This window comes from Vidua macroura, chromosome 28 (assembly GCF_024509145.1).
Source record: "Vidua macroura isolate BioBank_ID:100142 chromosome 28, ASM2450914v1, whole genome shotgun sequence".
NCBI classification, from domain to species: Eukaryota; Metazoa; Chordata; class Aves; order Passeriformes; family Viduidae; genus Vidua; species Vidua macroura.
Window position 1 is genome coordinate 767,198 of NC_071598.1, and position 12,059 is coordinate 779,256.

Sequence of the window (12,059 nt, forward strand, 5' to 3'; positions counted from 1 at the left end):
TGAACCTTAACTTTTACTCTCCCAAAACTCAAACACAGCACTTACTTAACCATTTTGTTTCCTCTCCCCCTCAAAGCAGCTCTAATTTATTTTCTCCTGTACCAACACATAAGAAGTGTCCAATTATTTATTCACCCAAAGCTCTGCAATGATGATCACTAGCAGGAGGCCCTACGTAACCCCTGTGCAAAAGATCTCCAAGTGCAGCTACTTTGAGTTTCAATATCACTTGTAACAATTTACAAGACAAAAACTGGAATAAAAAGAAGAGTTAAAGCTTTTATTTTTAAACTGGTTTCCAGTCTGTGGGGAAAAAAAAATACAGTTTGGACAGAAGCCCAAATTTCACTCTTCCATGCAGCCGTGTTGTTCCAACAGAGCCGTCCTGGCTGGGAGCCGTTGGTCACCATCAGCCAAGCACACCTGAGCACAGGGGTCACTGCAGCCACACCTGGCAGGTCCAGCTACACCCTGACCCGTCACAGCCTGGGAGAAGGTTCTTCAACACCCCCCTCTCCAGCGAGTGACACTCTAATGGTACTGGGGGCTCCCAGAGGGGCCCCACACCAGCACACAACACCCCAGAACTGCCTCCCGGGGCAGCGGGGAGGTGTGAGCACACACACAACACCTGCCAGCCAGGGCTGCTTCCCCCCACGGCCTCTTGGCTCCTTGGCTGATCACTGAGGGACAGATGGGTGTTCCTCTGCAACAAACCCACGGTGCTGGGGGTTATGGCTCCCAGGGTGGGCTCCTCCTGCCATCCACCTCTGTCTCCACGTGGTACAGGACATCGGCCAGCGTGTGCTCCACCACGGCCCCCCAGCCCATGTCACTCATCTGCAGAGGGAAGCACAGTTAGCTCCACTCCTGGACAAGGAGGGACCACACATCCCAGGGCTGCTTCCCTCCTCAGAACAGTAGTGGCAGGGGGGAAATTCCAGGTGTTCCCTGGAACAACAATTCAGCCCCTATACTGACACATGAGGCCAACACAGGCAACAATCTGTCAAGAGGAACAAGATAACAGCACCTACTCTTTAATCAAAATTTAATTATTTATTTGGATATCTATCCTTATGTATTTTTAAATGTAATCCTTTGGCTACACTGTCCAGGTACTGAAGGACAGGTACAGGTGTGGTATGAATCACACCAAAACATCTTTGATTTAAACAATGAGGCACTTAAATGGGGGAAGAAGCTTCAGTTTTACTTACAGGATGGTAAGTGATGTCTCTCGGTGGATACTTGAAATACGGCCCAAAGTTTATAGAAACCTGTGGAACATGTATTTTCATAAAATCTAAAAATCCAGGAAAATCTCTTTAGTCCTCTGTCCCCGTCCCTTCCTGCTCCTGAGCCTCCCCACACCCTGTGCAAGGCCACAGGAGCAAACATTGCTGATGTTACTTCAGCAATTTGATAATCTCGTTACACATGTGAACAGCAAGATTGTTCCAGAGTCACTAAAGTGATTCCCACCTTTCCTTTTCACTTGGCACACTCCTGGAGTGCCCACACTCTGTGCATGGACACACTTTGTGTGTGAAACTGATGGATTTTGGAATTCCCTTTCAGAGACCCCTCACTTACCGTGCAGCCTTTGTACAGAGAGATAGCAGGAAAATAAACCCCCTCAAAGATGTCCTTAAAGGCAACTCCTTGGCTGACACCATTCTTGAAGAATATGATCTGAAAAATGAAGGGTTTTCCCACTGAAGGTTGGCTGTCAGGACACAGCAACCCTGACAAGATTTATCCCTGCTCCCTTTCCCTCAGGCCAGGCACGTGCTGAAGTGACAGCAACAACTCACCTGGCTTCCAGGGGCTTGCTTTAGGCTCTTCTCTGCTTTGTCCACAAAATCCTTCTCTTCAAAGTACAAGTAGCTTTTGAATTTGATCAAAGCCTGAAACAGCAGCAAACAACGTCAGGAACAAGCCCGAAATCTGTTACCTGTCACCTGCCCTGCTCAGGGCCAGGTGTGCCTGGTGTCAGAGTACCTGTGAGGAGTGATTCCCACAGCTCAGAGATTTGAGTGCCAGGAGGGGAAGGTGAAAGGAAATGTGGGGCTATCCCATCCAGGAGTATTTTGCTTTCTTGAGATCAACACTTTGGGCCTCTCCCCCACGAACCACAGAGGTACTGAGAGGCAGGATGGGAAGGACGCACGGACAGGGGCACGAGTGAGGCCACAGCCACTCGTTTTCCAGTTGTCCACCTGCCCATGCTCAATCCAGCTGTGAACTCGCACCTCACCTTGTCTTTGTAGGTGTCAGGCAGGGATTTGGCCGTCTCAGTATCCTCTGGAAGGCTGATGTAAAACCCCAGGACGTCGCCCTGTCCGTAGCCAGAGGAGTAGTGCTTCCCTATGGACTGGTGAAACTTGGTTCCCTTTTTGCTGCGCCAGGAGTAACTGAACTTGTCGTATCCCAGAGGGGCCTGGAGGTTCCCTGCGGAAACAAACGCTTCATGGTGAACACGGGGAGTGTAGCAGGAGCACCTGCTGAGAAATGCTTTGTAAGATTATTTACCCAAGGGCTGTGACCAGCCTAATCTGGCAGCTGTGTCTGGAGGCATCTCATCCATGGAGATTTCGAAGTACCAGGCTCCCTTCCGCACGCCGTGCGAGGCTCGCACCATGGAATAGCCCTTCTCCCCAACAACAGTCAGCCTGTCGTCAGAGATCTTCAGCTGGGGAGCTGCAGGGGAGCACACGAGCACACAACTGTGATTTCCCACGTGCTGATGTCAAAAGGCAGGAGAACACGCAGAGGTGGATTTAACCTCGGCACCTCTGAGAGCAGTGGCACCCAAAACAGCTCTGACTGGTACCCAGAGGTGACCGAGATGTGTCTGGAGGGAAACACAACCTGCAGAGATCAACGAGCTCTGTACCTCGGTCATGCAGCGCCAGGAGGACTCGCTCATACAGGCAGGCTCTGTACAGGTCCCCAGGAATTGGTTTTCCTGCCCAACAGTCCAGCTCCAGCTTTTCTGGGTCGGGTGCGTGGGGGTCAGGCTCGGCCAGGATGTAGCGATAGCCGTCCTTGTTGAAGGGGTGCTCCAGAGGGTACCCGTGGGGGGGCAGGCGCTGAGCCGAAAACAGCGGGTCACTGAAACACAGAAACCCACGCTGGCACCTCCAGCTGCTGGCACCTGTCACCCCAGGACACCCCCCTGCAGAGCTGTCCCTGTGCTCAGGGGCTGCACGCTCGTGTCTGTGTGAAACGAGCGCAGTCGCCCGCTGCAAATCACTTACAGCCCGTGACCCATCGGTCATCCATGATGTCATCAGTGACATCACAGGGCTCTGGAGTGACCCCCAGACACCCACCCAGGGCAGAGACAGCTGGGAGGCAGCTTAGGGCATCGCAAGTGCCACTGTCCCTGATTGGTACCCACCCCTGCACCCATCCCCGCACCCATCCCCGCACCCATCCCCGCACCCATCCCCACCCCCCCAAGGCACCTCTGCTCTCACCTCCGGGTTTTCTTGGCCGTGCCCGTGGTCCCCCCGTCCTGCTGCTTGCGCTTGGCCCCTCGGCCCTTCCCGCTGCCCCCGGCAGCCATTCCCCCTGCACACACAAACCGGGCCCGCTCAGGAGCTGCCGCTGGCCAGCGCCCGCCCGCACGGGATCCCCCGGGGGGGAGAGGGGCAGAGCAGCCAGACCAGATCAGCTCGTGGGCTCAGCTGCCTTTGGCCACAGTTAATGTGAACCAGACTTCACTGCCAGCGAGCACAGCAAAGTCCACAGCTTTTCATGTGGCTTTTGTGGTGTCTGAATTTGGAGCAGAAGCTAAAGGAGATTGAGCAGCAAAACAAGCTCAATATGAGCTCTTCAGGTGAGAACTAAGAATCTTTTTTGTCACCAGAAGATTTATAGGCAGCAGCACTGGGATCCACTTCAGGGGCATTATTATTATTATTATTATTATTATTATTATTATTATTATTATTACTATTGCAGATTCCAGTCACAGCCCACATCTCTTTCTGCAGAAGCAGCAGAAACCCACCCTACAGCACAGCCACCAAACCAGTGACCCTGTGCTGGAGGAACACTGACACCAACCAGCAAAAAGCACTCAATGTTCAATTTCCATCTACAAAATAAAATACACCTGAGTTGAGGAAAAATGAAAAGCAAGAGGTGTTTCTCTTCAGTACTACTGAAATCAGTTTTATGATTGAGCAGCAAATCAGCCTGAACTCAGCACTCAGTAATGAAACTGAGTGTAGGAAAAGCTACATGTCAAACTTAATCAAACTAATATCAGCATGTTTCAACAAGTTAAATCATACATGCATTTTATCATCCTGCTGTTTCCAAAGATATCACTGCTGATTTATAAGGAAAACTATGGAAATTTCATGTACTGTAGATAAACACCTTCACGAACCAGATTCGTGTGGTAACCAAAAATCCAGTCAGCTCCTCCATTACCAGCACTCCCTTAGAGTGTAAGGGATCCAAACCATCCAGGGAATGCCATATTCTGCACAAACATGACCTGACCCAGCTGCACTCCCTGATTTCAGTGCAGACAAACTCTCCAGTTTGTCAACAATTACTTGCCAAAAAAAAAAACAATTACTTGCCCAACAAACCATTGCACTCTAAATTTCAGACCAATTGTTTAAGCATTAAAACTACAACATCAGGTCAACTGATACAGAAAAAATAAATGTAAGTGTAAAATAAATAAACAAAACCTTTCAGCCGGTCAAGTAGGGCAGAATATGGCAATTACAAGCTTCTAACTACTGAGATTAAAGACTGGAATTGCTGGTTTGTATTGAAGTCCAACTGCAATCACATCAGAGCACGCCTTCAGTTTTGATTGACTTTGGTGTCTAAGAGAATCGAGCCAGAAAAGCTTTGCAAACAGCAATACTTAAGTTTTAGAAGCTGAAAGGTAAATATTCACCTCCCACAGAGGCTCCACCTGCAAGAACAGAAGTGGCACCACACGTTTGTCAGCCTCCCAGAAACGAGATTAAAAACAACCAGTGCATGACATGGACAGAACACACCTGAGATATCTATTCTGCCTTAAAAAGACCCAAATACCTCCTGCCTGTACTGCTGGGGTGTGTTTAATAAAGATTATTAATATATAAACCCGTTAACAGTTCATTTACTGCAGCAAGGATGCCCTGAGTACCCTCAGCAAGATGGGAAACAGGAAATCTGAGTAACTCAAGGAGAAAATTTACAACCATTCCAGGAGCAAAGTGACAAGCTCAGCCCTCAGCGAGCATCTTGATTTATCTGATCTCAGTAAAGAAAGGGCTGAGCCTCCCCAAGACACAAAGTTAATCTTTCTATAAAAAGGCACAGTGAGACTGTTCTGAGCATAAGCACAAGCTCAGTTCACAGGACAGTTTAACTGCACAGATGCCCAGAGGACTGGGAAATGCAGCTTAGTCCCAAATACCCAAAGCCCTCCTGAGTAAAGAACTTGCCATTTAAGCTTCCACTCGTGGACACGGCGTTGTTCTGTTTCTGGTTGTCATAGGCTGGACCAATATTGGCAAGATCCTGCAGGAGACAAAATGCTCTGCTGTACAGACTTGGTCCAAGGGAACACCCCGAGCCTGAGCAGGGCACTCCAGGTGCTGGGGCTCCCCCCCACTGCAGGCACAGCTCAGGCTCACAGCAGAGATCTGCCCCTTCAGTGAGCAAAAGGTACCAGAGGGGCCCCCCACCCCCTGTCACTCCCCACCTTCCTCCTGTCTCCCACCACATACCTGGTCTAGAAGCCCAAATTTGGGGTAATCTTCCTCTGGGTCTTTACTGCCTGGGTCTGGATGCTCTTTCACCAGGAACACGTCTCGTTCTTTACACTAAACCAGAGGAGTTTTAGTCACACAGGGTAAGATCACAACAAATTTGTTAACGAGTGTTTAAATCCCAGAAGTTCCTATTAAAATGTGTTAGGTACATCAGCTGCCTAAGAAGCATCAGCATCTTCACCCTGTAGCTCCAAGCCCAGCCCTCAGCACACACAGGTGTCAGGAACCCAAACTTGTGGGAATTCTTCCAGGGATTTACCCTCAATCCTTACCATGGTTTTGACAATATTATTGGGCCAAGTCATTTTCCCAGGCCTCTGCCGTGTTGTCATACACTCCCAGTATTTATCAATAAAGGGGATAATATCCTGTAGGAACAGAAAACATTTGTGTGAGCTCCTCCTCTTGCTGACACCAGCAGTGACGTGAGCCCGCGGCGGTTCCCGAAGAGCCAGACCTTATCCTTGGAGAACATCGTTTTGGGGTGCTCGTCCTGTGTCCTCGACTGCCACGTGAGGTTGGCCAGAGCACTAAGGCACATTTCCTTCAGATCTGAGGAACAAAACACCCCAGGGCTACAACGACACTTGCTGGGAAGATCACACGGCCGTGTGCACAGTGATCACCCCGGCAAAACCTCCCAAATTCTGTCCTGACTCAGCCCTCGCTGAACCAGTTACACCACCTTCCTAAACCAGCAGCAAAACGTTTTTAGAAGAAGGCACACATGGTTGTAAATATGGGATTTTGGCTCATTTTCCAGCAGCCTCAGCAGAGCCCACCCAACTTCAGAGAAAGCCAAGGCTCCAGGATGAGCTTGCACTAAGCATCTCCCAGGGAGCTGTTCCCAAACTCACTCGCTTGTTTCCTCAGGAAGTAGGTGTTCCCGCTGTGGTGGCACACGTTGCAGTGGAAGCTGTAGTTGGTCATGAAGGGCAGACACGACCTAGCAAACAGCAGCTTCGTTAGGGCTGGGTACAGTGTAGTTATCGCATCAGGTTAAAGAACCCCAGAATCTGTGAGGTTGGAAAGGCACTCTGGAGACCATGGAATCCAGTCTGTGCCCAATCCCCACTGTGTCCCCAGCCCAGAGTGCCACCCCAGCTCCTTGGACACCTCCCCTTGTCCTGCCCCTGTTCCCTGGAGCACAGCCTGACCCCCCCCCCGGCTGTCCCCTCCTGTCAGGGACTTGTGCAGAGCCACAGGGGCCCCCTGAGCCTCCTCTTCTCCAGGCTGAGCCCCTTTCCCAGCTCCCTCAGCCACTCCTGGGGCTCCAGCCCCTTTCCAGCTCCGTTCCTTTCCCTGGACACGCTCCAGCCCCTCAATGTTCTTCTTGGAGTGAAAGAAAATTAATTATTCTTTACTACGCTGGGTTAAGAAACTAATTATCCCAGGTTGAAACCCAAGCACTCCTTCCCTCCCCTAAAACCACAAACGTCTAACAGGCTCGGTGGTATTTCATGGGGGTGCCTTCATCATGGACAAAGCCTTATTGACACAACACACCAGCTCCCAAGTGCTCAAGGACACGGGCAGGTCCTTGGGAGCTCAGACTCCAGACACTCCACTTTGGCTCGCCGTGCTGGCCCTGCCAGCCATCACCTACGTGGTGTCGATGCCGAAGGTGTCGGCTGTGAACCACTTGGTGCAGATGCCACACTGCAGCTCGATCTCGCCCAGCTGCCGCGCGTTCTCCTCGTCCCCCGAGCCCCCCTGGGCATCCATGGCCTCGGCGCCATCCCCGGCAGCGTCCTGGAAGCGGAGCAGAGCCAGGAATCCACCAGCGCCCGGGGCAGGCAGCACAGGGGCCGGGGCAGGGATCTGCCACCAGGGCATTGCACAGGGAAGAAATCCTTTCCCTGTGCAGCCGTGCTGCGAGCGGGCCGGAGCTGTTCTGTGCGCTCATCGTGAGGACGAGCCACCCGGCTGGGGATTTAACTCCCGAAATCATCCCTTAAGGAAGCAAGGCCGGCGCTAAGCGCTGCTCCCCCGCGGCCGGAGCAGCCGGCCCCTGCCCGCGGCACCTACCAGCGGCTCCTTGCCGTTGGCCGACTCGGTCTCCAGGGCCGCGCTGACATCCACCCCGGCGGCGTCGCCCCTGCAGGGCACGGAGGTCAGAGCGGAGCCCGCGCCCGGGGGGACCCCGCGGGACCCCGGGGGGCTCGGCCGGGACTCGGCCCGGGCCCCCCACCGGCGTTCCCATGGTAACGCGGCCGGGTCCCGCGCAGCCCGGGCGGTGCGGGGAGCGCGGGGGTCCCAGGGGCCCGCCCAGGGAGGGACATACCCGGTCTCGGCGTCGGTGGCGGGCGGCTCTGGCGGGGCCGGGGGCTCTGGCGGGGCCGGGGGCGGCTCCGGGGGGGGCTCGGCGCCCTCGGCCGCCGCTGCCGCCGCCGCCGCCATGTTCGCGCGCGCTGCCGCGAGAAGCGCGCGGCTCTCGCGAGACCTCCCCCGTCCCCCCCCCCCCCGCCGCGGCCGAGCGCGCCCCCTGCCGGCGGCCGCCGGGAGCGCGGCGCGGGGGCGGCGTGACGTCATCCCGCGCGGCCGTGACGTCACCCCGCGCGGCCGTGACGTCACCCCGCCGCAGCGCGGACGGCGGGGAATGAACCGGGAGCGCGCCCCCGGGGCCCGGGGCCCCCGCGGGAGCCCTGAGCGCGTTTCCCCCCGGGAAGGACGAGTGTCGCCTCTCTGGGCGGGGGGGGGGACTCCCGCTGGCATCTCCCCCCAGAGATTGGGGTCCACGGATGCCCCCGGTCCCGCTCCCCTCGCCAAGGAGCGCGGCGGGACTGACCGGGCTGGGGGTGTGCCCGGGCCACGCGTCCCCAGCAGTGCCGGGCTCGGCGGGCTCTGGGGACAGCAGTGGCCTCGCACAGCGCGGGGGTGGCCGCCCCCAGCCCCGCAGGGACAGAGGGACAGAGAGAGGGGTGGTGGGGACAGCCAAGGAGGGACGGAGGGAGAGACGGACGGGCAGAAAGAGAAGAACCGGAGGAATGCAGGGATGAGGCAGGGGTGGATGGATGGGTGGATGGGATGATGGATAAGGCTGGAGGCAGCGGGGGAAGGATGGGGAGAAGGAGAGAGGGAGAAAGAGGAGGGCGGGGGACGAGGGCAAGGGAACGGGGAGGGATGGCCGGGAGGTAGATGGGGGTGGAGGGGAGGGAGGACCGAGATAGGGACGGAGCGATGGGCAGAGGGACGGGGAGAAGAGGGGAGGGGGCTGTCGGGGAGGGGGGTGCCGGGGCCGCCCGGGGCGGCGCTCGGGGCCGCTGTACAAATAGGGCGGCTGCGGGTGGCCCGGGCAGACATGCGGGTCCCGCTCCGCTCCGTGCCCGCGCTGGCGCTCTGCGCCCTCGCCCTGCTCCGCCTGGGCTGCGCTCCGACCCGGGCGCTCACCTGGGCACCGACCGCAGCGTCCACCCGGGCGCTCACCTGGGCACCGAGCGGAGCCTCCGGCCGGGCGCTCACCTGGGCACCGAGCGGAGCCTCCGGCCGGGCGCTCACCTGGGCACCGAGCGGAGCCTCCGGCCGGGCGCTCACCTGGGCACCGACCGCAGCGTCCACCCGGGCGCTCACCTGGGCACCGAGCGGAGCCTCCGGCCGGGCGCTCACCTGGGCACCGGCCCGCGCCCCGCCGCGCTGCCCCCCGCTGATGCTGCAGCTGCTCCGCGCCCCTCCCGCCCCGCTCCGCGCCGCCGCCGCCGCCGCTCTCAGCCTCTCCCCGCACGGTGAGTGGGGCCGCGGGCATCCCTGTCCTGCGACCGGCACCGTCCCCGAGCATCCCTGTCCTGGGACCCGCACTATTCCCAGGACTTGCACCGTTCCCGGGCAGCCCCGTCCCCGGGATCGGCACCGTCCCTCTTCCCGGGACCGCCGCTGTCCCCGAGCCTCCCTGTGCTGGGACCAGCGACATCCCCGGGACCTGCACTGCCCCCGAGCATCCCTGTCCGGGGATCCCCACTGTCCCGGGCACCCCTGCTCGCAGGACCAGCCCTGCCTGAGGCTCTGGCTGGCTCTCAGGTGGATCCAGCTGCTTTCTCCCGACCCTCAGGCTCCCACGGCGGGGCTGGTTCCCGGCAGCAGGCGGGGGCGCCGTCCCCCCCCCCCCCCCAGCCCTGGCACCCCTGGCAGCACTCCCCTCACCGTGCCCTTGTCTTTCAGGCTCCCTCCAGAACGGCTCCCGGTGGGCGCTCTCCTTCGACATGTCCTCCCTGTCCAGCAGCCAGGAGGTGAGTCTGGCTCAGCTCCGTGTCCGCCTGCCCGGCCTCTCCCGCGCCCACAACGTCTCCCTGGACATCTACCACAGCCAGCGGCGCAGGTGCCGGGGAGACGGGACCTGCGCCCACCAGCTCCTCCTGGGCACCGTGGCCGGCAGCCCCTCTGCCGCCCAGGCCTCCTGGAAAGTCTTTGAGGTCACCAACCTGCTGCGGACCTGGCTCCACCAAGCCGCGGTCGCTGGGCACCGGAGCCCCACGGCAAGGGGGCAGTGGGAGGCGAGCGGCTCGGCCGCCCCGGCCACCGCCGCCCCGAGAGACGCCGGCCACGGCGACCCAGCCCTGCCCCAGGACGTGGCAGACAGCGTCCTGCTGCTCGTCTTCTCCAAGGACAAGTCCCCAGGGGAGCACAGCCTCATCAGGACGGCGGAGGCCTCCAAGTACATCATGCGCGACGGCGGCTGGCAGGGCGCGGGGCCGCGCCGGCACCGCAGGAACAGGACGGAGAAGCAGCGCATCAAGGCGGGCGGCGCCGCCGCGGCCGCCCCGCGGGAGCAGGGCAGGGCGCTGTGCAGGCGGGTGGACATGGTGGTGGATTTCGAGCAGACGGGCTGGGGCAGCTGGATCGTGTACCCCAAGAAGTACAACGCCTACCGCTGCGAAGGGCTGTGCCCCTCGCCCGTGGACGAGACCTTCAAGCCCACCAACCACGCCTACATACAGGTAAGAGGGGTGCTGCCCCTCATCCCCCCGCACGCCCCCACACCCCAGCAGGGGCGTGTTCTGCCCTTCCCGTGTCTCCCACAGAGTTTGCTGCAGCTCTACAAGCCCAACCAGGTGCCGTGTCCCGCCTGCTCCCCGGTCAAGATGAGCCCCCTCTCCATGCTCTACTACGAGAAGGGCGAGATCGTGGTCCGCCACCACGAGGACATGATCATCGAGGAGTGCGGCTGCAACTGAGGCCACCCCGTAGCCTGCCAGGAAGGTGCACGTCTGTGCCCAGAAGTGCCCCGGGGACCCACGAGCGCTGCACAGAGCAGGGCGTCTCCGAAGCCCACGCGCCTGCGGGCTGGGCCTGGGGAGCAGCGGGTGCCCGGCAGCGCTGCACGGCCACCGTGCCTGGCTGGATCCAGGCTCCGCGTGGGAAAGGCCACCGGCCACCTCCCTGTGGCGGCACCAGGGGCAGCTCTGGGGCGGTGGGTGCCCCGTGCTCCACCAGGGAGCTGGAGGCTGCTGTGTGTGGGACAGAGGCAGGGGCTGAGGTGCAGGACCGGGGCACGGCAGGGCTCAGGCAATGGGAGTTCCCAGCCATGGGGATCATCAGGAGCCACAGGCTCTCAGGCCCCTGCAGCTCCAGTGTCTGGCCATGCTGAGCACACACACCACTGGGATTCCCAATCTCCCCTGGGGTTTAGGCATTTCTCCTAAGATTTCTATTATATTTCTATTAAAAGTGTCAGATTTCTATGACGACTCAGACAAGTGAATGTATTAGCCGATGTCCAGAGCCCCAGCTGGGCAGATCCAGCTGGGCAGCTGTTACAAACAAGTAACCACAGCTCTGCTCGAGCCTTTTCCCCCTCGCTGGATGGGGTGGTAGCGAAAAGGTCACAGCTGTACAATTCTTCAATAAATTATATCTACTGAAAATGCCATTTGGTTTCTGCTGATTTTTGCTGTTGATGGCGTGCCAGGGTGTGAGTGTCCCCTTCTCTGTGTCCCCAGAGCTGCTCCCTGCTCTGGCTGCAGCCTGCTCCCAGAGCAGGTGGGCTCCGGCTGCTCCTGAAGCTACCGGAGCGAGGGGTCCCTCCGAGGGTGCAAAAGATGCTGGAAAGCTCCAAAGCTCGTGTGAGATAAGGACGAAGCTGTTCCCACCCTGAAGAGGGGTTGCTCAAGAGCAAGGGAGGCACCTGCAGGCGTGGAAGGGGAGGCTGAAGGGATTTTCCTCCTTTATTTACCCCTCGGAGATAAGGGAAGGGCCGTGCCCAGTAAGAGCGGGGAATTCTAAGCCGTGCGGTGCAGGCAGCTCCTTTGGGTCACCCATCCGGAG

At 58.3% G+C, this 12,059-nt stretch overlaps 2 protein-coding genes across 2 annotated transcripts; one reads left to right on the forward strand and one right to left on the reverse strand.

Moving 5' to 3' along the window:
• Nucleotides 1–259: 259 nt before the first annotated feature.
• Nucleotides 260–8,191, reverse strand: ASH2L (ASH2 like, histone lysine methyltransferase complex subunit). The gene is made up of 16 exons (XM_054000865.1): nucleotides 8,086–8,191; nucleotides 7,830–7,899; nucleotides 7,408–7,553; nucleotides 6,659–6,747; nucleotides 6,259–6,353; nucleotides 6,074–6,169; nucleotides 5,757–5,852; nucleotides 5,472–5,547; nucleotides 3,486–3,579; nucleotides 2,900–3,117; nucleotides 2,536–2,703; nucleotides 2,261–2,454; nucleotides 1,818–1,910; nucleotides 1,597–1,695; nucleotides 1,221–1,280; nucleotides 260–840 (listed from the first exon to the last, which is right to left on the reverse strand). Exons 3-16 carry the CDS (start codon nucleotides 7,524–7,526, stop codon nucleotides 733–735), a joined length of 1,605 nt encoding a protein of 534 aa, XP_053856840.1. The 5' UTR covers nucleotides 7,527–7,553; nucleotides 7,830–7,899; nucleotides 8,086–8,191; the 3' UTR covers nucleotides 260–732.
• Nucleotides 8,192–9,065: 874 nt separating this feature from the next.
• NODAL (nodal growth differentiation factor) lies at nucleotides 9,066–11,657 on the forward strand. Its single transcript, XM_054000858.1, has 3 exons — nucleotides 9,066–9,523; nucleotides 9,957–10,732; nucleotides 10,817–11,657. The coding sequence occupies exons 1-3, from the start codon at nucleotides 9,103–9,105 to the stop codon at nucleotides 10,967–10,969; spliced, it is 1,350 nt and encodes a 449-aa protein (XP_053856833.1). The 5' UTR covers nucleotides 9,066–9,102; the 3' UTR covers nucleotides 10,970–11,657.
• The last annotated feature ends 402 nt before the right edge of the window (nucleotides 11,658–12,059 follow it).